This window comes from Centroberyx affinis, unplaced genomic scaffold, assembly GCF_046629955.1.
Source record: "Centroberyx affinis isolate AG114_WGS23_722 - 3 ecotype Tasmania unplaced genomic scaffold, CSIRO-AGI_Caff_v1 ptg000824l_1, whole genome shotgun sequence".
NCBI classification, from domain to species: Eukaryota; Metazoa; Chordata; class Actinopteri; order Beryciformes; family Berycidae; genus Centroberyx; species Centroberyx affinis.
In genome coordinates, this window is record NW_027279424.1 from 270901 (window position 1) to 291369 (window position 20469).

Sequence of the window (20469 nt, forward strand, 5' to 3'; positions counted from 1 at the left end):
GTTATGTTACATAGGCGGCATTTTAGCCATTTGAGACAGCCATATAACTTCACTGGAGTTAAAATTGTGCATCTTTTGATTCTTTGGAATCTTCCCAACTTTTCTCAACTGTCACTGACATCACACTGCCTGCTCACGCTCTTCTTTATGACACAATTGGAACTCAAACATAAAACAGCATGCAGCAGTGACAGAGGTTCATTTTGTGCAAAGACGGTGACCGTTTACATTGAGAAAAGAGAGAAGCGCGCTTTTCTGAGAAACAGGATATTTTTAGAGACAGATTATTGCTGAGGCTTTACAGATTATTATTTGAGGCTTCCTCAAAGAGAAGGAGGTTCTTCTCAAGACATGGAGCGGAAAGAACAACTCAACAATGAGGAGACCATGGATCCCTATGAGCTAGCCAGGTAGCTGAAGGCGTGTGAAGCAGAGAAGGCAGGCATCCGGCGAAACTATAAGGAACTTGCCCCCGAACTTGAGGACTGTGCTATGGAAAATATGGGCCTGCAGCAACAACTGAAGGCACTCAAGAAAAGAGATGGCCAAAAGCAGACGCGGGCAGGAATATGAGTTCCTCTGCCAAGAGAACGAGGACCTCCGCAGGAAAATGAAGGAGCAGGCCATTAAACTTGAGGCCTGCGAGAATGAGAATATGGCTCTCCAGAAAGAAAAGGAGTGGCCAGAATTCCCCAGAGAGAGAGGAGGCCTTTTGCAGACATGAGCAGTCTAAGGCAGACAAGGAGAATGAGTTCCTCTGCCGGGAGAATGACGACCTCCACTGGAAAATTAAAGGGCAGGCCATGAAACTCAAGGCCTGTGAGAAGGAGAATATGGCCTTCCAGAAAGAACGTGAGCAGGCCACTAACCTTCAGGCAGAGAACTCCTCTGCAGAGAGAACGAGGACCTCCGCAAAGAAATCGAGGAACTCAGAGAAAGGCTCCGTAAGGGCTGATTCACATACAGCGCTCTAAAACGCTTGGAAAATGCGAGGTGCGCTGAGTGGACAGTGAACACCAAACTTTTATCAAGTGTGCTTGGACGGTTGCACTACAGGAGCGCCTGCCGTTGCCAAGCAGCCAAAGACAACAACTTCACACAACGTTTGTTAGTAGTTATCTGAAATAATGGATTACCATCACAGTAAAACTGTCATAGTAGCTTTACTTCTTGATCTACATATGGAGCAGAAAAAGATCTCACCATGAATGCATCCCTCTCTCCAAGCCTGCAAAAATACAAGAGTGCGGAAATATCACCGGTAGATCCTGGACGCATGCGCGTCGCTACCGCTTCGCCCTCGCATTTGCGTGCATCTGCCACGCGCCCCCATTGAAATGAATTTGGATTGGATTGGATTTGAGCGAGCAAAAGACGCAGCATGTGAACCGGCCCTAACACCGACGAGCTGGCCAGGAAACTCCAGACATGTCGGTTGGAGATGATTGACCTCCACCAAGTGATATTGGATAAGAGACTTCTCCTGAGAAGGATGGGAAAAGAGCTTTCCACCAAGCTTAAGTCAGAGAAGGAGGAGAAGGAGGTCCTGCACCAACAGAATGAGGACCTCCACAAAGAAATGAAGGAGTGCCAAGAAAAGCTCCAGAGTGCCCATGAGCTGGCCATGACAAACAAGATCTGTGAGATGAAGCAGGCACACTGGCAAGAAATCGATGATCTCCAGACAGTTTGTGACTGAGTTCAAGACACAGAGGGAGGAGACGGAGGCCCTCCACCAGGAGAAGGAAGCCCTCCAACGAAAAATGGAGGAAATACTCAAGAAAGACCATGAGCAGACCATGAGGCTCAAGGCAGTGGAGAAGCTGGTGATCAAGCTGAGGGAACAGAATGAGGAGAAGGAGGCCCTCCACCAGGAGATGCTCGAGAAAGAGAAGGCAGAGGAGGCCTTGACCACCCAGAATCTTTTCAGCGATCTCAAGGCTGATGAGATGGAAAAGGAGGCCCTCAAATCTAACAACAGAGAGGCAGAGGTGGGAGGCTCTGGAGAAAAAGATGGAAAAGAGGTGGGAGAAAAACTCCACAAAAAGCCCAAGGAGCCTTCCATGATGAGGAGATTGATTAAGCTCGTTACCGCCTTTACAACATTGCATCCAGAGAATTTAAGACAGCTGGACATACAATGTTGTAGAGAAAATACAAAAGCTGTGTTGGATCTATAGTTGTTGTTATGTTTTTATCGTATCAATTGTGTGTTTTTGCAATTTATATACTGTTGTCAAACTCAGAAATGAAAGTGGAACTGGTGTGGTACATTTACCTCATCCTGATGTCACATCATGACCTTAGAATAATAAGGTCGCATTTGACATTTTAGTCAAACATAAGTTATTTATATAATGCAGCTCTAAACATGTCTTAACATATTGCTGAATATAGATAGGATAAGTATGTGATTGAGACAGATTTAGACGGAGGATGGTATTGTTCCTACATTGTTATATTTTACATAAAACTCTGTCTGACCATGTAACTAATGGTCAGTTATCTGTTAGTTGTTGCAGTGGGTCTGATGTCAACCACAAAGCTGCATTCAGATCATTATTCTGTACATCCACTGTTGAAGAAATGAGCCTCTCTCTGGTTAGGTGTTGTTCAGCAAAGTCTTTATTATTACATCTATGGAGAACAGCATACAGAAACAGAACAAGTGAACTGAACTTGTGGGAAACTACAATAGTTTTATACAAAGAGACAAACAAGGGTGGAAACAAGTTTGGGGAGTATAGTTAGACCATTGGTATAGTTAGAGCCGAGTGTGTGTGTGTGTCTGTTATGAGTTGTGCCTCCTTCTCTACCAGGACAGAGATGTCCGCCTGTCAAAGTCCATGTCCCACGCTCTGTGCCATGGAGTGAACTAGATGGGTCTTCAGATGAGTGCAGGTGAGATGCTCACAAACTGGTCTAGGTAAACACCAAGATCACTTTGTATTGCTGGTGCTGCTTCTGACACAATTTTGATAGCAAGCGTGGGTCTAAGACGGTTTTATTTTTTCAATTGAATACCTACACACTTAATGAGACATAGTATTACTGCACCACACAACTCTACCTCGTTATACTAACACCAAAGCTTAATAGAGGCTGCCAGCTTGTAAACTATGAAAAGATATAGCGTAGGCCTACTGTGCATTGAAAGGATTCCAACTGGGGGCCCTTACTAGGTATCTGTGCCCAGGGGCCCTTGTCTGAACTTGGGTGGCACGGTGGCGCTTGCTGTGAGGCGACAGCCCCTCCCCGCCTGGGTCGCTGTTGGCACTGGGGGCATGCCTTCGGTGCCTAGTGCCCAGGTGGGTTATCTCGTAAAAAACAAGGGCCTTTCTGTGTGGAGTTTGCATGTTCTCCTCGTGCTCACCTGGGGTTTCCTCCATATAACACCGATAAAAACATGCAAGAAGATTGTCGCCTGACCAGCGATGGTCAAAAAAGGAGTTGGTCCCCGGGCGCTGCGCTGCAAGCTGCCCACTGCTCCTGGCCTGCCTGTGGAGGAGGACGAGCCAGGATGGGATAAATGCGGAGGAGACATTTCATGGCGCCATTGGAAAGAAGTGTGTGTGTGTGTGCAAAGCCGCCATGCACATGTATGTGCATGCATTGTGAAAAATGGTTGCTTATGACAGTAATAAATAAATAAATTTTGCCTCATCTCTTTTTTCTCTTCATTGTAATCAAAACACTGTTACAAGGTGTTTCATAAACAATAAAATAACAAATAGGCTAGGACAAAAAGTGACATTTGATTTAATTTAGTAACGCTTACTCAAGTAGACAAATGTGACAAGCACAAACAAGGGAAAACCAATTATATGAAAGCCTGTCTGTCAAAATGCGTTGCAAGAAGCTCTTTAAAAACATTGCTAAGATCAGGACGTTTCAAACGCCAGACAGCATAAGCACGATCGGCCGTTTAATGGTTTACATTCCAGTTGGTGGCGGTAATGCCCCGAGAAGTTACTGACCAACATAACGTATTAGTAAGAAGAAGATGGCTGGCGGTAAATTCCCACTCCCACAGAGGACCGTGCGCGCTCTCGACGCCGCAGCCTCGGTAACCCAATGCAAGCAACGACTCTGTGTTGTTGACAGTGGTGATGTGTGTGTCACCTAGTATTCAGAGTCACATAAACATACGAGTAGGTAGTGAAGTTGAGCTTCGCAGGCACTCGTCTCCTAAACACTGTCAATGTCAGTACTACAACTATTTCAGAGTTTGGACGATAACCTCATGGTTGAATGCGAGCTGTCCGTTAATAATACACTAGCTATGTCCAACTCATTTTCCTTGCGACCGTTTCGGCAATAAGTTCTGAAGATATCAGAAAGCCAAATCTAACCAACAACAATCACATACGACAATGAGGAACTTTTTGGTCCGCCTGAACAGTGTGTAGACGACACCAGAGACCATTTTAGAAATAACCGAGGTGGATGTGACGCTGAATTTAAAGTAACAGGCATTTAGGGAGACAGCGTTCAGCGGAGCAGTAACACAGCGAGACAAACCTTTGCAATTCTGTTCATTTAATATTCAGCGGCCTCCTGTGTATTTTTAACATAAAAGTTGTCTAGTGAACCCTCACCCGCAGGGCTGCTGCGGTCTCCATTGCCTGAACGCCGAGGACCGTCCTCTGCACGGATGGGAACTAACGTTAGCCAGAACCGAGGAGGAAACAAACCAGTGCTGTAAACATGGAGGACGAAGAGGTTGCAGAGAGCTGGGAAGAAGCGGCGGACAGCGGGGTGAGGAAGGCTACGTGTTGTGCTTACTAGATTGCAATCTGACTTTAGTTTGGCAGCCGGGTAGCTTGTAATGCTCAAAGTGCTGGGGCTTTCAAAGGCATAAATAGTGTTTTAGTAGCCTGTTCTCTCATCAAAAACAGTCGGCTTGCTTCCTGGCTGTGCCTTGCGGGCCACTCGGCCCCACAGTGGGGTTAAGGCAACCGATCCTGCGTTCATTTCATGTGCTGGAAAACGAGTTCCCGACTTGGAAAACCCGACAAAACACCTACCAAGTTGCATTTAAATTAGCTGGCAAATTTGCGAGGTTTTCGATATCACAATTTCTCTCCCAATTGTTTGGACCCGCCCATTGCGGAAATGACAGCCTGAATTTCAGCGTAATGTTACTGAGTGTAATAGGCTACATCCATGAATGTTACCTTTACAATGTAGACTTGGCCCATTAGGTTAGGGTCATTGAACAGAGACAGTTGAAATATTACTCTCATTTAGATCCAATAGATATTTCCCTGTGCAAAAGATTGAAGATCAAGACATTTTGTTTGATTTCTGACACATGAAGAAAGTCTTCTGTACTGATACCCTGGTATTTGAGTGCATGGTGCATAAAAGACCTGAAACCTTCAGTGTGTCACTGAAAGACAAAGTTTGGTACTCTTTACAAGATAAAGCATTTTGAAGTAGTTGCTCCGAGATATCCAAACCACATTGTGCTATACCAGTACCCCATATGGTGTGAATAGAAAGTTTTTTTCATACCCATTGATAAGTTTTGAAAGTTTGAAAGGTTTTGTTTGCACTCCAATATCACGTCAATATTTGGGATTTTCAAGTATTCCATATTAGAGTTGCTGCATGTTAACATGATATCCTGTTTTTAATAACCCAGATAAGCTCTTACCTGGGTCATTAAATTATCCTGATTATGAGAAACCTGAATCGGATAGCTGGGATAAGCTTATATTATCTGATACTGAGATATTCATGTAGCTTGTCCTGTTCACTGATTGTTTGTTTCCATGGTGATCTTTTGAATACTCATTAGTATAAAGAGATTGTTGTGAACAAGATATGACATGAAGCTGCATGTAACTGCTTACCCTAGATAAGACATTGAACTACTATCAGAAATATTATGTGAAAGTAAACACAAAGAAAGAGAATCACAATTTTAAGTGTTCTTTTAGTCCCTGACTAAAGAAGCATGTTTGCATAGAAATTATGCAACAGTCTGTTAAAAAATGTACAAAAAATGGTCCAAACTGCCTACAGATAAAATCCAGTGTAGATGCACACTTGATGTGAAAAAGAAAACATCTCTTAGTAAATTAAATTTGTTTTCTTCGTGAGCGCCTCCCTGTGGTCCTATGGGTGCAGTTTGTGGCTATTTCTGAGCACCTAGGGTGCAAGAAACACATCAAAATATCAGCACATTTGACCTGCCTAACTTTGCTTAGTAGCTGCTACTCTAACAGGGACCAGAGATTTAATGGGTGATTATCCCCTACCATAGGTAATTTGGTATTTTTGGTTTGTGATGATTGAATTATGTCCTAACCGCTTTGAAATGTATGTTTTTTCAGGTGTCAGCAACTGATCAGCAACTTAAAAATCTTGATTTTGTCTTGTTTGTTATACAGAACAGTGAGGCAAAGCTATGAATATGTTACAGTCATTTATAGATGACACGTCATACATTCATTTCAATCTCTCTTTCATTGCATTTGTTTTCTCTGCAGGAAATAGAGAGACGACTTGAGGCTAAGCTGAAAATAAATCAGGAAGCAAAGTAAGCAAACAGAAAATAATTTATAAGCAAACAGAAAATAGGTAAGGTGTAGATGCAAAGTTTTTCACCATTAATTGTATTCTTCTCGCACTTTATTCTCACTTCCCCACTATGCAGGAAGTCCAGCTTGAGTTCGGGTGGCTCACCTATGCGGACTGCTATTGTAATCCAGGACGACTCTCTGCCTGCAGCCCCCCCACCGCAAATTAGAATTTTGAAGCGTCCTTCAAATAATGGCACTGCAGGAAACCCTGCATCCTCCTCCCGCCCTTCTCAGCAGATGAAGTCTTTGGCCCAGAGGGAGGCAGAGTATGCAGAAGCCCGAAAACGAATTTTGGGTAGTGCGACTTCTGACGACACGCCTCAGGACAAACCATGCCAGGACAGGTAAGACATTATTTTTTGAAAATCCCCAAAAAATAACCTCCACGTCAGTTCTAAGTTAAGAAGAACAGATCTAGATTTACAAGTTCAAAGTAGAAAAAGCACTAATTTATTCTTCATCTCCCCTCCTGTCGTCAGGCAAATTCGTGTGAGTGCGCAGCAACAACCATCAGAACCAGTTCGTCCAAATAACCATGTGCTCCGCCAACCGACTGGCCCGGACGGCACCTCAGGCTTCCGCCTCTGCAGATAAACACGAGCCGGCTGCTGTGAGGAATCCGTCTCTCCTGAGAGGGCATGTAGGGTGGCAGTTACAGGGGCTGTGTGAGCGGCATTGTGTATGAAGAGCAGAGTGGTGGGATGACATAAAGGTTGACAGACGTTAGAGATATGGACATGAGACAAACTATTCTGTCCTCTCCACTCTGCTCACTGGCATGCGCTTTGCCATTCGCCTTGTCTCCTCCCTGTGTGGAACGTTGCAAGGGGCTGGCGGAAATCAGCCGGGGATCGTAAACCCCTTGTGTTCCACACTGTGAACAGGGTTTTGCCTCAGGTCCCTACACACTGTGATACTTCCTATGACGTACCATGAGGTGCCCTATGATTCCCCTTCTCTGTCATTGGCCTTCTGAGAGCCAGGGCATCGGGTTTCTAACCCTCCAGGGAGAATAAGAAGAGTTAGTGAATTTGTGGGAATTCTCTGGAGACATGAAAACGAATGAGCTGGCCTTTCCGCTGATGGAAAGTGGATGATGGCTGCGTGTCCACCGGGGCTCTGCCTCCACAGCGCTGCCTTCTCTGTCTTCTTTTCAGTGGAAATGAAGTGCTGAAGTGCTCGACAGTGCTGACAGTTTACTATGTTTTCAGCACTCAGAGAGGAAGGCGCTGGAAACTCAAAGCAATTACACTTTTAGTAAAAGTGCACCGTGCTCAAATGGGTTTTTTTAATAGTTGCTTAGCAACAGCAGTGGCCAGAACCAGCACTTTCCACAGGCGTCTGTTTTGGCACTGCTGGCTAGAAAAGAAACGCCCGGTGGGCACACAGCCTGTGGCCAAAGATTATGGACGAGAGAGACAGAGTGTCACTAAGTCTAAGCTTGTTCAAGCAATAATTATTACATTACTCCCGGGATTATTTTTACCAATTGCCTAACTACCTGTGCTGTGTTTTGTTTCGAATTATCTTTTGTTTTAAACAGTTTACATTGTTTCTTAATGTCTGTGTCAGGACGTCAGTGGTGTATAAGAAACTAGATGGTGTAGCCTGCATAGAAAAATTATATTGGTAGTGTCATATTGAAGTTTTTACAGATTGGAAAAAGTTGAACTGATTAATGGAGTGAAAATCTCAAGTAATCCTTTGCAAATGTCTGCATTTATGTTGCCTTCCTGTTTTTAATCCGTCTAACCGGGCTTGACCTCTTTCACAGCCAACTGTAACGCATCTGTCTAGCAAAGAAGAGTCTGATCTCTTTTAGCAGCAGTTATATTCCCTTTCTTGTGTGTTATGGAAAAGATGGTTAGTAAATTATTCAAAAATAACTAGTTGGTGCCCAGTATGGAGGGTGATGGCTGTGATGATGATGGCTTCATTGAGTTGGGTGCTTCAATCAGAACAAAATTAACCTTATTACTGACTCCAAACTGTTGGTTGCATCAAAGAGGCTTGTCAGGCTCTGTCTTTTTTCGCAAACATTCTGTTTAGGGTCAGGTAAATCTGGGATGAAAACCGAAAAAATTGATGCAAAAAATATTGGAAGGCCAAAGTAAACTTTTTATCAGTCTCTTTTCGAATGAAATCAAATTCTCCACTGCCAAGCTTTGGTGCATGTCGTTCCTGTGTTGTTTTTCATTTAACATGATTAACACCAGGATTTCTTGTTGTGGAAATGACTTGGAACAAGAGTTGGCAAACCATGAATTCAGCAAGAGGGGAGTCTAATCGAATACTGTTGTTAGTTGGCAAACAAAGTGCCAGCTTGTTAGAAAACCTAATAGGAGAGTAATAATTTTCAATTTGGTAGAAATTCAAACTTGAGGGATCTGGAAAGTAATAAACTTAATGTGTTGAGTCTTATATGCCTTAAACGATCTCTGTTTTAACAACAACAGTTACAAATGTCATTCAAGCTGGTACTCTTGGATGTTATGGTTTTTACTCCCCCACTACACCCTACTATTCCAGCAATACGGCAATAGAATACCATAAGAAATATTTTTTTTCAGGTACTTTCGAGTGGACAGTGATGGTAGTGCTGGTTGAATGTTGCACTAGTTGTATTTCTTAGGGCACTAGTGGTAGGTTGACCGTTTGGAATAACTCATTTAATGAACCCAACTTGATTCAGACACTATATTTAGAGCTGCACTAAGCAAGATTAGTAAAAATACACCCATCTTGTTAGCCTAAATCACAAAGTGGGGCTGCAACTGAGAGTAGTGTCAGTTGTTTTGCCCTATTTGCCCAAACTAATTTCTGGTCACTGATGGGAAGTCTTATCAGTGCACAGGGAGTGAAGAATCAAAACTTAAAGAGTGGGTAAAAAACTCTCAATTTCCACCTCCTCCAGCCACTAAGAATGAGAAAGTTAGGGTCAGAGGAGTGCACAGATTACTGACATCACGTCACATGATTTCTGGGTATTGAAGTCCTCAAAATTCAAACGGTTACCTTTTGAGGCCACTAGTGTGCGAAGCTGCCAAGTGCAGCTGTGATAGTATTTTTGCTTTAGATAATATACAATGAAGAGAGACAGCAACACGAGAAGGGGGGTGACATGCAAGGTTGTAAACTGGATTTGGACCCACAATGTTATGGAGAGTGCGTGCTCTGGAGCCACCAGGATGCCCAGGGGTCAGTTAAAATACTGAGATTAAAAGGATTTATAGTCATTTAAATTGAGAATTGGAAGTAGATAACCATCATGATCTACCTATTGAGCTCTGTTTCTGTCCAATCTGAAGCTGAATTGATGTCATTTTCTTGTCATTTTGAAACTTGAAAAACACTAATGAGATTTGAGTACCCTTTAATAAAGACACTAAAAATAAGAGATACAACTTTGCAGGTGTTTTTGTTTTTATATTTTGTGAAACAACCTGGGATGTCTTACTGTACAAACATGAGACCTTGAGCAGAACACAGCAGCTGTAGGACACGTTTAAATATTAAAACATTTTGTGTGTGATAAGGCAGATATTATCAACATTCAAAAAGGATGTGAGCCAAACATCCACATATGAAATATATATAATTGCTTGTCTTTCTTACCATTAATCCTATTGGTGATGAGACCTGCGAATAACTGATTGGAAAGTTAAAATTAACACATATAAGTTAACCTCATTTAGATTGAGACATCACTGAATTTATTATAGAGTTCAATAAAGATTTGAGATAACCTCTTCATGTTTCAGAGTGAAATCAGTGTGAAGGGGGCTTAAAGAGAGATTGCTAAATGGAGAGAGAGAGGGGGAGAGAGAGAGAGAGAGAGAGAGAGGGAGGTGCACGAACCATCCTCACCAGGTGAGGCGCTGTTTTAACTGAGAACCTCACCTCGTCTTCTCCCGTCTGTCGTCTCTCCAGTCAAGACGAGGTCGTCCATTGAATTTCGGGAAGTTGGTCTAGTTAGTGAAACTTGACAAAATGGCAGAAGACAACAGTTATGAGTCGATACTCTGTGTAAAGCCAGAGGTTCATGTGTATCGGATTCCGCCGCGGGCCTCTAACCGGGGATATCGGTAAGCTGATCGGGTTCGCTCAGAACTAGTAACGTTAGTAACTGACAAGCGTGCAAGACAAGTGTCGATCAGCAAGCTAATTTAACAAAATGCGTCCAATATCGGACAACCAAAGCTTTCATATTCCCCACAAAATGTGGACAAACACCTCCACCCAAACAGCCAGTTTACAGTATTTAACATAAACAGGTTTACCAATGTATAAACCAGTTTTTGTACCGATGCAGAAACGAGTACAAATTAAATTGATTTGCTTACCAAAATTGGACAGGCGCATCCTAGCCAAATGGCCATCTTGTTAGCAAGTAGTTGTGGGAAAAAAAATTATAAATTATACCATTGATGTTCTGGTTGGAAAAGGTCCAAAACGATAACAGGCACTCAATAGCCGCGTCAGGACTTGTGTTCTTGTCCGATAACGGACCCAGGGTCTCTGCTCGAAGTTTATTCGGCATCGGCAATCGTCCACAAAATATGTGTAGGTTACATAAACGAACGATAAACACACAGTTTAGTGCGATTGTTAATTAGCTGATCAGTGGTTTGTTTGCGGATACACTGACAAAATTGTTGGGCTTCCTGGAAAGGTTGAAATGTCACCCGAGCCAGCAAAAGCGTGTCCGATAATGGGCCTTGGGACGTTAAGCTAACATGTTACGCTATCTAACTTTAGCTAACCGACTGTGTGACTGAGTATCAGGAAGCTATCTATCTAACCTACCTATGTCGCTTGCTTACTGTTAGTGACCGTGTTTGTACCTGCAAGTCAGGCAGCTAAGGTTAAAGGGCATCATTATACAGTTCATATACAACTAATTAGGTTACACAACATGTTCAGTCTTTGAGGGTTTAACCGCGTGCTTAATGTCACATGAAATATGTTTTCTTAAAATCGGCTAATTTTCCATTATCATGTGACAGGCCCAAGTGATAATGTCATCAAGCCTAAACAGGAGGCGTTTGGCTCATCTGACGTGTGTGTGTGCACCAGGTTGCAGCCTGCTTAAGATTTTATTTTGTTCTTTCCACCTAAAGGAAAATCCACACTGTCATGCAACCATTTAATATTTGTTTGCACACAATTTTCAGAACAATGTCCAGGAGTGTCGTTTCCTTGCAGGCTCAGTAGTTGTATGTCTGTCCCCAAAGGTTGTTTTTGTGCTCCAAGAAAGTCTTGAAGCCCTGTATTCCCATGCAAAACCTACCACACTTGTGACCATAGAAAGATAATACTATCAAAAATCTTGTAATTGAATTCTTTTGTCCAGTACAGAGAGAGTGCCTTGGGTCTTGCCATCCTTAAGTGAACCACATGTTCCACACTATACTCATGTTTTTGAACAGAGTCTCCTGCTCTATATCTAAATCCCAATGAGATATATTGAAAGGACCTAGTAGCAGCTTTGCCTGCAAAAGTGTAGAAATAAAACAATTTTGAATGGAAATAGTTCAGTAGTTCAGACCTTCTAACTACAAGCTAAATATGAAGTTACCTCAAGTGAAACGAGAGGGGTCTATTCTGTTGGTCACTAGATTTATCTTTGTTTTTTTAGTTTTATACCTTCAAATATGTAGAATTTTCTTTTTACATTGATAGAATCAAATACTACATGTAGATCTCAGACAAAAATTCCAAATCGTAGAATTTTTAAAAAATATTTTCTAGCACAGCAAATTGTAAAAAAAAAAAAAAAAAAAGGCTTATAGGCCACACAACTGTATAATGGCACTCTAAGAGATCATATTGGTGTGCAAAATTATTATTTGATATAATTTGTTTGTCCACACACAATGGATTAAATGCTGTCAGATTAGAACTTGACCATATGTACTTTGTTCCCAGTCAGTTTGTGATTCTGTCTCCCATATTAATGGAGTGCAGAGCTGCAGCCTCAAAAAATGGGTCCCTGTCCAAAAATTTGAGGGCTCACTGTTCAAGAAAGGGCAAAACAAAAGAAGTGAGGAATTAAAACAGTTGAGACACACCTATTCTCCACTGTCCACACTCTAAAGGCTTGGTCTACTCAAATAACATCAGAATAAAAGAGATCTTTGTTTCTGTGGATCTCTTATTTAGCCATCTTGAAGAGCGTGACAGACGAGTACATTCCCCTGGATCTCACTTCCTCTTGTCAAAGGCTATAGGCGCCTGACTGAAAATAATCTGAATGACAGTCACATGAACTACTTTCATATTCAGATTTGGTTTTTTTTGTGGTTTTCTAGGGCTGCTGACTGGAAGCTAGACGAGCCTGCGTGGAGCGGTAGGATGAAAATCACCTCCAAAGGCAAGGTAGCCTTGATCAAGCTAGAGGACAAAAACACAGGTAAACAAACATGGCATCTCCCTGCTGTGTGGACCACTGAATGTCCTGTTATCTCTGTGCTATGTGTGTCAGTATGTACTGAAGTCACCACATGAATTGTTGATATGTCTCTTGGCCAATGTCACCAAGGCAATTTCCTATAAATTTATTGGAGTTGGTGAATTGGGGCCCCCTTTATACCTGACATTAAATGTGTCATTTATCCAGATTGTGTCTCTAAATGATAGCCACTTAAACCTTGCATTAATATACTGTATGTCTCTCATGTTCATGGTGAAATTGGTTAGCTCTTTTCCTTGCAAAACAAAGATTCCTGTGCACATCACCTCCTCATGTATGTTGATCCTTTAGAAAGATGACAAGCACAGCGAAAATGGCATTATGTGCACAAAACATAGGAAAATTACATGTTTACAAAAGGCAACACCTGAGCAGAACAGTTTTATCCAGCTGTTGTCATTACTATTAACAGTTTCATCAGACTAATTGGCCTTGCTTGTTTCCCCTTCACTAGTTTCCTGATTGTCCTTTTCACCTGCCACCTGTTTGCTCAGTGTGTGCTTCTTTGCTTCTTAGTTGGATGTGAACATTTCTTACCATTAACATAGCTGAATGTGGATTGGAGATGCAATTGCATTTACACATTCTTAATGTGGCCAAATGTGTTTCTGGTCACCTCCAGAGGTGGTTTGTGTGATGAGATTGTTAATGGCTTGTGGTTGCATTTACACCTGGATTTTTATTCTCTATCCGAATACAGTCTGAACAACCAGGATGCGTGTTAACACCAGATGTAAAGGGGATCAAAGTAAATCAGATTTTGGGAGCATTGTACTCACTCTAGAAGATAATCCTGCATATTAAAATGTATATTGCCTGCCCACATCTACAGTCATGATGTAATTATTTCTTAAAAACCATAAACAATTTTGTTATACTTATACAATGACAATAAAAGGAAATCTTTAATCTTAACATTGGAATGGCTGGCAAGTGACCATTTCCTTCACATTTATCACAGAAAACTCTTCAAATCCTTTAAGAGAATAAGTACTACATAAATCAGCACATTTTTATCACAGTTCAGTGTGATCAACAAACTTGTTATCACAGCTTTGTCCTTTTTCACCAACCTTTGCACTTGCCTGCATATAATATAGAAAATATTCTCTGAGGGACTGATTGGTATAACTGTTTTCTTTGCAGGAGAGCTGTTTGCCCAAGCCCCAGTCGAACAGTATCCTGGCTGTGTTGTTGAAGCAGTCACAGACTCCAGCAGGTATTTTGTGGTCCGGATACAGGATGACAATGGTAAGACACTTTCATCAAGAATTACATCCATTGAAATCATATACTAATACAGCGTGGTACTCTGTAACACCACAAAAATGAAAACCATCAAAACAAAACGATTTAATTCAAATGTGAGGCATGGAATTGCTTTTATTTTGAAAACATTGTTCGAAAAAGGTGCACTTATAACATGTACATATTATGGCAATGCCACCCAAATTGTCTTTTTTTTTTTTTTCGGCATTCTGTGACAAACTTTATTCATAAGTTTAAATGTTGGACTATGAATTATCACAACAGCTAATGTCAGATGTTGACAGTTCTATAAGTCATACTGAGGTATGCATGCTTAATAAATGTGATACTGAATTGAAATATCACTTTAAGGTCTTTTCAGCTGCCTAGTTTAATTAATACTCATTTGCGTGAGGCCTATTGATATAGGATTATTTCTGTTCAACATGCGATCCAGTAGGCAAGAAGTGCTCTAATGTGTTTGTGTCTCTGTAATGGCTTTGATTAAAGGACGGCACGCTTTTATCGGCCTGGGTTTTGCTGACCGTGGAGACTCCTTTGACTTCAACGTGGCTTTACAAGACCATTTTAAGTGAGTTACCCTCTCTTACATAGCCTTTTGATGACCTGATCTGCATTTATGCACATGACCTGTACATGTTTCTATGCATACCTTTCTACATGAGCCGGTTCATATTTGGGGACACATCTCTGTACATTTGTTCCTCCATCTATAAGTGTGATGAGGTGAACAAACTAATAACAAACTCTCTTTTGTCATTCCTACAGGTGGGTGAAGCAAGAAGGTGAGCTTGCAAAACTAGAAGCTTCTCAGAGCGCAGCACCGAAGCTGGATCTTGGCTTCAAAGAGGGACAGACTATCAAGATCAGCATTGGGGTGAGCGTTAGCCCTAACATCACAGACAGAGACATGAACAAGGATGAAATAATACATTGAACAGCAAAATATCTTAGGAGGAAGAGAGGAACTAATTTAGGAGGACATTTTAAAAGCTCCCATGCCTTTCTCTGTCCCAGAACATCAAAAAGAAGGATGCAGGCGGTGCAAAATCGCGGCCCATGGGTGGGGGTCTTCTCCCTCCGCCACCGGGAGCGAAGGCTGGAGGCCTTGCATCGCCTCCTGCAGCCCAGCACACAGCCCCAGCTGCACAAACAAACACTGGTGATCACTGTGTTTTTCTACCCATTCTTCAAACTTCTTCGTAGCTCGACGTAAACGATATTCATGGCTTTCATATTAACACCTAATCTGATTGCCGTCACCAACTGTGTCCCCCCCCCCCAGCCCCAGCCCCAGCCCCAGCCACTCTTTTAGACTTCGGGTCTCCTGTCCCTGCAGCCCAGCCCGCTCCTGACGTGTGGGGAGATTTCACATCTGCAGGTTCCAAGTAAGTTTTGTAGCAGCTGCCACCTGTATTTTGTTTTTGTTTTTTTCTGTGCAGTAATCCATCCTATAAATGTTTGTTTGTCTTGATTCGTTTTTGTGGATTTTTCTTCCTCGCTCCATCATTACTCTCATCTTCCATCACCTCTTCTCCACAGCTCCAGTAAAGACACTGTCAAATCAGGATGGGTGCAGTTTTAGTTGAGTCGTGGAAAAAACACATTCTCACACTTGAGCTCCATACATTCCACGGACAGAATGATTGTGGCTAAAGAAATAAAAAAACGGTGAACTATTAGCAAACTTGACTGGTTCATTCGCTGCACTAGTTCTGAAAAGAGTTGATTTGTTCAGATAAACTGTAGCCCAATGACCAACAGAAAGCAAAATGTTCATGTTTTAGAAACTTTTTGATACCCAGCTATGCAACAGGAGCTGTCTTTTTACTTTAGTAGTCAGAATACCACTAAACTTGTCATCATTTGCCTCTAAGAGTTTCTGCTCTCTTAGAGACAGGTGAGCATATTAATGGTGGAAGTGAAAGGTTGTCTTGTCACGCTAATCAGGTGAAAAGATCTATGAGTTTCCTTAAATTAGAGGTTCCCTTGTTTTCTTTGTATCTAGTCCTTTCTCTGATCTTTTCCCTGTTTAGCTGTGCAAAATTAGATCTGATTGTGTCCTTCTGTTCCTTTTCATTCCTACGACTGTTTTCCTCTGTTATCATTGTACAGATTTTTCTCATCATACCAGCACTACTCATCTCAAGGTTTATTTTTGCCATTGGTGAAAGTTAAATGGTTTTACTATTGAAGTATCCATGTTTTGTTTACCTTTCTATGTGTGTTGTATTTTCTGTTCATAACTAGCTTTCTCTTCTTACTTTTGCTTGTTAAAGATTGTGAAGGAAACCTTACAAAGCTGAGATGATTTGAAAAATGTTTTTTACATTAACCTCTTAAGCCCTTATCAAATATACTAAGATTTTTTTCATCATGGTGTTGGGAAGAAGACATGATTACTATTTTGTTTGAACATTTTTTGGTTGTGTTTGTTTTAGTTTTTATATACCCCCTTCATATGATCTTGCCTCACGTCTGTTCTTTCACATTTCAAAATGTGCCTTTTACCAAATTGAAATTTTTCAGAATCTTGTGTCTATAATTTGCAGTGAATATTTGCTTAAGTGCCTTTCTGAGAAACACATAAATAAAAAGTATAAATGTAAGCCTATGCTCTCTTGTAAATAAACAATATATTGTTATTTCGGCCTTGTTTTTATTTTGCTATAACTTGACAATCTGCCTGTGACATTGTAGAGAGGAGAAACCATAGACCTTTAAGTAACCAGCATGCTCTTGTCTCCATGGCTCTGTTGCTGTTGCCATTGGACAAATGCATCAGCTCTGCAGCAGTTCTTCCTCTTCTCAGCTGCAGCAAGTTCTCCAAGCATCAGACAAATAGCCTGGTACAGCTTTGGTGGTGCAGGAAAGGTGTTGATACTGCATGGGGATCCGGTGGCTTTTAAAATGTATTCCATTACAGTTATTAGTTGCCTCATCATCCAAGGGATTACCCAAACTCATGAATGCATTTTGAAAAGAAGATGAACACCTACCACTACTGAAATAATTCTGAGTTCATCCCTTTCACTTTAAAAGTAATCCTGTAGTTTTTCTGTCTGCAATCGCATTATTTTGTTTTAGGTAGTGTAACACATACAGTTACATTTTTGGCTGCTCTGGCAGAAATAAATGGTTACTATGGACACTCACACACTTTAATAAAAACACTGACACTTAATTGTCACGTCAGTGCACAGTACATAATTTGCACTGCATTCTTATGCTTTTTTTCCCTCCTGATTTTTCTATTTTAATTGGATTTCTTATTTTAATTCTTTATCTTTGTGAATTATACGTTTCTATTCTTTTTAATAAGAGGACCCAGCATACAAGCATGCAGTGTATATAACAAATATACACACTTCATCTTGATTTTTCTGTAACGCATACGTACATAACGCCTTTACAAGTATTTGCGTAATTACCCAATCCCGCATAGAAGCTTATTTAATGCCATAATCGTCTCTAATGCACAATAAAAACAGAAACATGTAGGAAACGAGTAGTTTGGAAAGCATGGCGGGGAGATTTTTTATTGTTTATTTATTATTATAATCTTTGGCGACGTGGGTTCTCCAATACAATATAATAGCCTATAACTGTATTAAGCTACTAAAGATGTGATCATATGACAACATGATGACAAACCTATCATCATGCTGTGTTCGTTACTGTGCTTGTGGTCAGACTGTTACTCGCTATGAACTGGAAGTCCCTCCCCGGAAAAAGCATGGAGAAGATTTCGGAGCAAGGCAACATTATGCCTGCAAACTGCCGATACCACTAACTACTGTGTGTCTTTTTTTCCCCTGCTGTAGCTAAAAAAAAAAAAAGCCCGTTTTGAAGAATGGAGGGAAGACAGAATAATGCGCAACAGGCCGATCAGTCGAGGTGAGGATCTAATAATAATTCACATATAGGGAAGTAAGTGTGTATCGCTGCGTAGGCTGATGTGGACATCTCGATATGATATTTACATCCAGGATGTGATTGTGATTTACAATGACGAGAGATCATGTGAGCCTGTCCGCTGTTTAGGTTGCAGCTGTTTGTGTTAAACCGAACAAATGTCTACATTCACCCTCAGTTTCATTGAGTTGGGTGCTGTGTCCACCCCCATCCTCCCCCGACGTAAACTTTTTAAAAATTGGGCGTGTCCTTTCTGTTAGTCGGGAGTTGTAGGATTTAGATGATGGGTTGATGACAGAAATTGACACAGTATACAATAAAACCTCCTTGAGTAGACACCATAGTAAGTGGCATCAAAGTGTTGTAAAGAGGACAAAAAGGGGGAGGCAGTTGATTTTGTTTATATTGATGGCTGTTTGTCTTATGATGGAGTGGAGGTCACAGTTCACCCAGCTGTCTATTTATCACTACATACTGGTGATGGACATTGGTTGTGAAACACATTACTGCTCATTCATTCTAGCAAGTACAACTCAGCAGCAGCAGTTTCGGCTATAGTCCGGTTTAGTCAGGTCATGATGATGATGAGCCTGCAACAGGTGTCATTTACTCCATTAGATGGTATAATATGAGTTCAGACTGTGCGAGTCTTGAATTCCCACTGTTGACCTCTGACCTCAGCAGTACAGAGCTCCGCTATCTAGGATTATATTTAGGCTATGTCAGAGGAGCAGCACTTTTCATATTACAGTATTAGCAGGCTATCATTACATAATGTTCTCTCACACATCTATCTATCTATCTATCTATCTATCTATCTATCTATCTATCTATCCATGCATCCATACATCCATACATGCATCCATCCATCCATCAATCACTCAGTATGGTCACGGCTATCTCACACATAAATCAGTGCTAACCATGATGTCAACAGACCAATAGGGGGCGCCACATATGTTAACAAAGTGAATCTGGTTGACCGAAAGATGGGGCATAAACTATGCAAGATGGTCAATATATGTGATATAATTGGTGCATGAAGGCAGGTCACATCACATAATAGCTTGTAAATCACTTACTTGTAAGGTTGTGTGTGTGTGTGTGTGTGTGTGGTGAGGGATGGAGGAGGGGGTGCTGCTTTGAGGCAAGGGGGGTCTGGTACTGACATAATGAACCTCTTGTCTGTAACTATGGCAATCCAAACAGACAGCCTCATGCTCTAGATGGGTATGTATGAGTCTGTACTACTCAGTGCTTGTGTTATAGTTTTTCATTCACAACTGTTTAGACTTTTATAAATATGAGTTTGGAATGATACGTTTCTATCTGGGTGGAGTGCAGTTCTGATCTCTGAACATTTGACATCTCAGCTGGCAACACTGTTATATACTTTCATTTTCTTTAAATATTAGGCTATAGATATTAATATTAAAGAACCCCAAAAGCGTATTTGAAAAACAACAACAAAAAAAGCAAACAACAAAAGCATAAAGTAACATTCAACGATCACAAATAGCCTATGTGGATAACTCAATTTTGATTAAAAAAAATAAAATAAAAATCAGATAGAACCTTATAATTCCAAGATCACGATTGGCTAAATTTGGCTAAACCATAAGCTTCGAGTTTATTCGATTTTAATCACATCAGCTAACAAGACCCAAGAGCAATCTGACAAGAAAAAGATGAGAAAAACATCAGAAAAACATCAGAGAAACAGCATGACTGACTGAATTATCTGGCTGCTTAGCCTAGGCTACTGTCGATGCTTGAGGAATGTCACTTATTTTACAGCTGCACTCACTGTAAGTCGCTCTGAATAAGAGCGTCTGCTAAATGACTAAATTGTAAATTGTAATTGTAATAACAGCGCATTCTACTTGGTAAATCGTGGCGTTTTGTAGAACTAGCTTTTAAATCTGTCTAAATGAAAAATCACTATAATCCCATGTGTGTTTGAGCTACTCGTTTAGTTTAATATCGCACTTTATGGTAGTTTTAACCTCCTATGGTATTCCTATTCCTATTTTTTACTTAAGCAGCGTGATAAGGAGTTGCTATATTTGTGTAGTAGCCTATCCTTTTAAAAAAAATATAGGATTGTTTTTTTTTTTGGTGAAAGCATATTTAGATATTGGTCGATTTCACCTCCCCCTTCTTCTGCAGCTGAATAGCGGTAGTCTGCCCCTTTTTACACGACTGGAGGTGTTTAAATGCGCA

General features: G+C 41.1%; 2 protein-coding genes across 6 annotated transcripts; both read left to right on the forward strand.

The window, feature by feature from the left end:
- The first annotated feature begins 4511 nt into the window (after positions 1-4511).
- On the forward strand, positions 4512-10084 carry LOC139645123 (SUZ RNA-binding domain-containing-like). Of its 2 annotated transcripts, none has more exons than XM_071520739.1 (4): positions 4512-4758; positions 6498-6547; positions 6665-6934; positions 7070-10084. In XM_071520739.1, the coding sequence occupies exons 1-4, from the start codon at positions 4708-4710 to the stop codon at positions 7182-7184; spliced, it is 486 nt and encodes a 161-aa protein (XP_071376840.1). In that variant the 5' UTR covers positions 4512-4707; the 3' UTR covers positions 7185-10084. The 2 variants fall into 2 exon arrangements, with proteins under 2 accessions (XP_071376840.1, XP_071376841.1); XM_071520740.1 differs by having other exon boundaries at positions 6680-6934.
- A 431-nt stretch (positions 10085-10515) lies between these two features.
- Positions 10516-16937, forward strand: necap2 (NECAP endocytosis associated 2). Of its 4 annotated transcripts, none has more exons than XM_071520742.1 (8): positions 10516-10675; positions 12902-13002; positions 14209-14313; positions 14821-14902; positions 15100-15208; positions 15349-15493; positions 15611-15719; positions 15874-16937. In XM_071520742.1, the coding sequence occupies exons 1-8, from the start codon at positions 10581-10583 to the stop codon at positions 15914-15916; spliced, it is 789 nt and encodes a 262-aa protein (XP_071376843.1). In that variant the 5' UTR covers positions 10516-10580; the 3' UTR covers positions 15917-16937. The 4 variants fall into 4 exon arrangements, with proteins under 4 accessions (XP_071376843.1, XP_071376844.1, XP_071376847.1 ...); XM_071520743.1 differs by having other exon boundaries at positions 15617-15719; XM_071520746.1 differs by having other exon boundaries at positions 15623-15719.
- The last annotated feature ends 3532 nt before the right edge of the window (positions 16938-20469 follow it).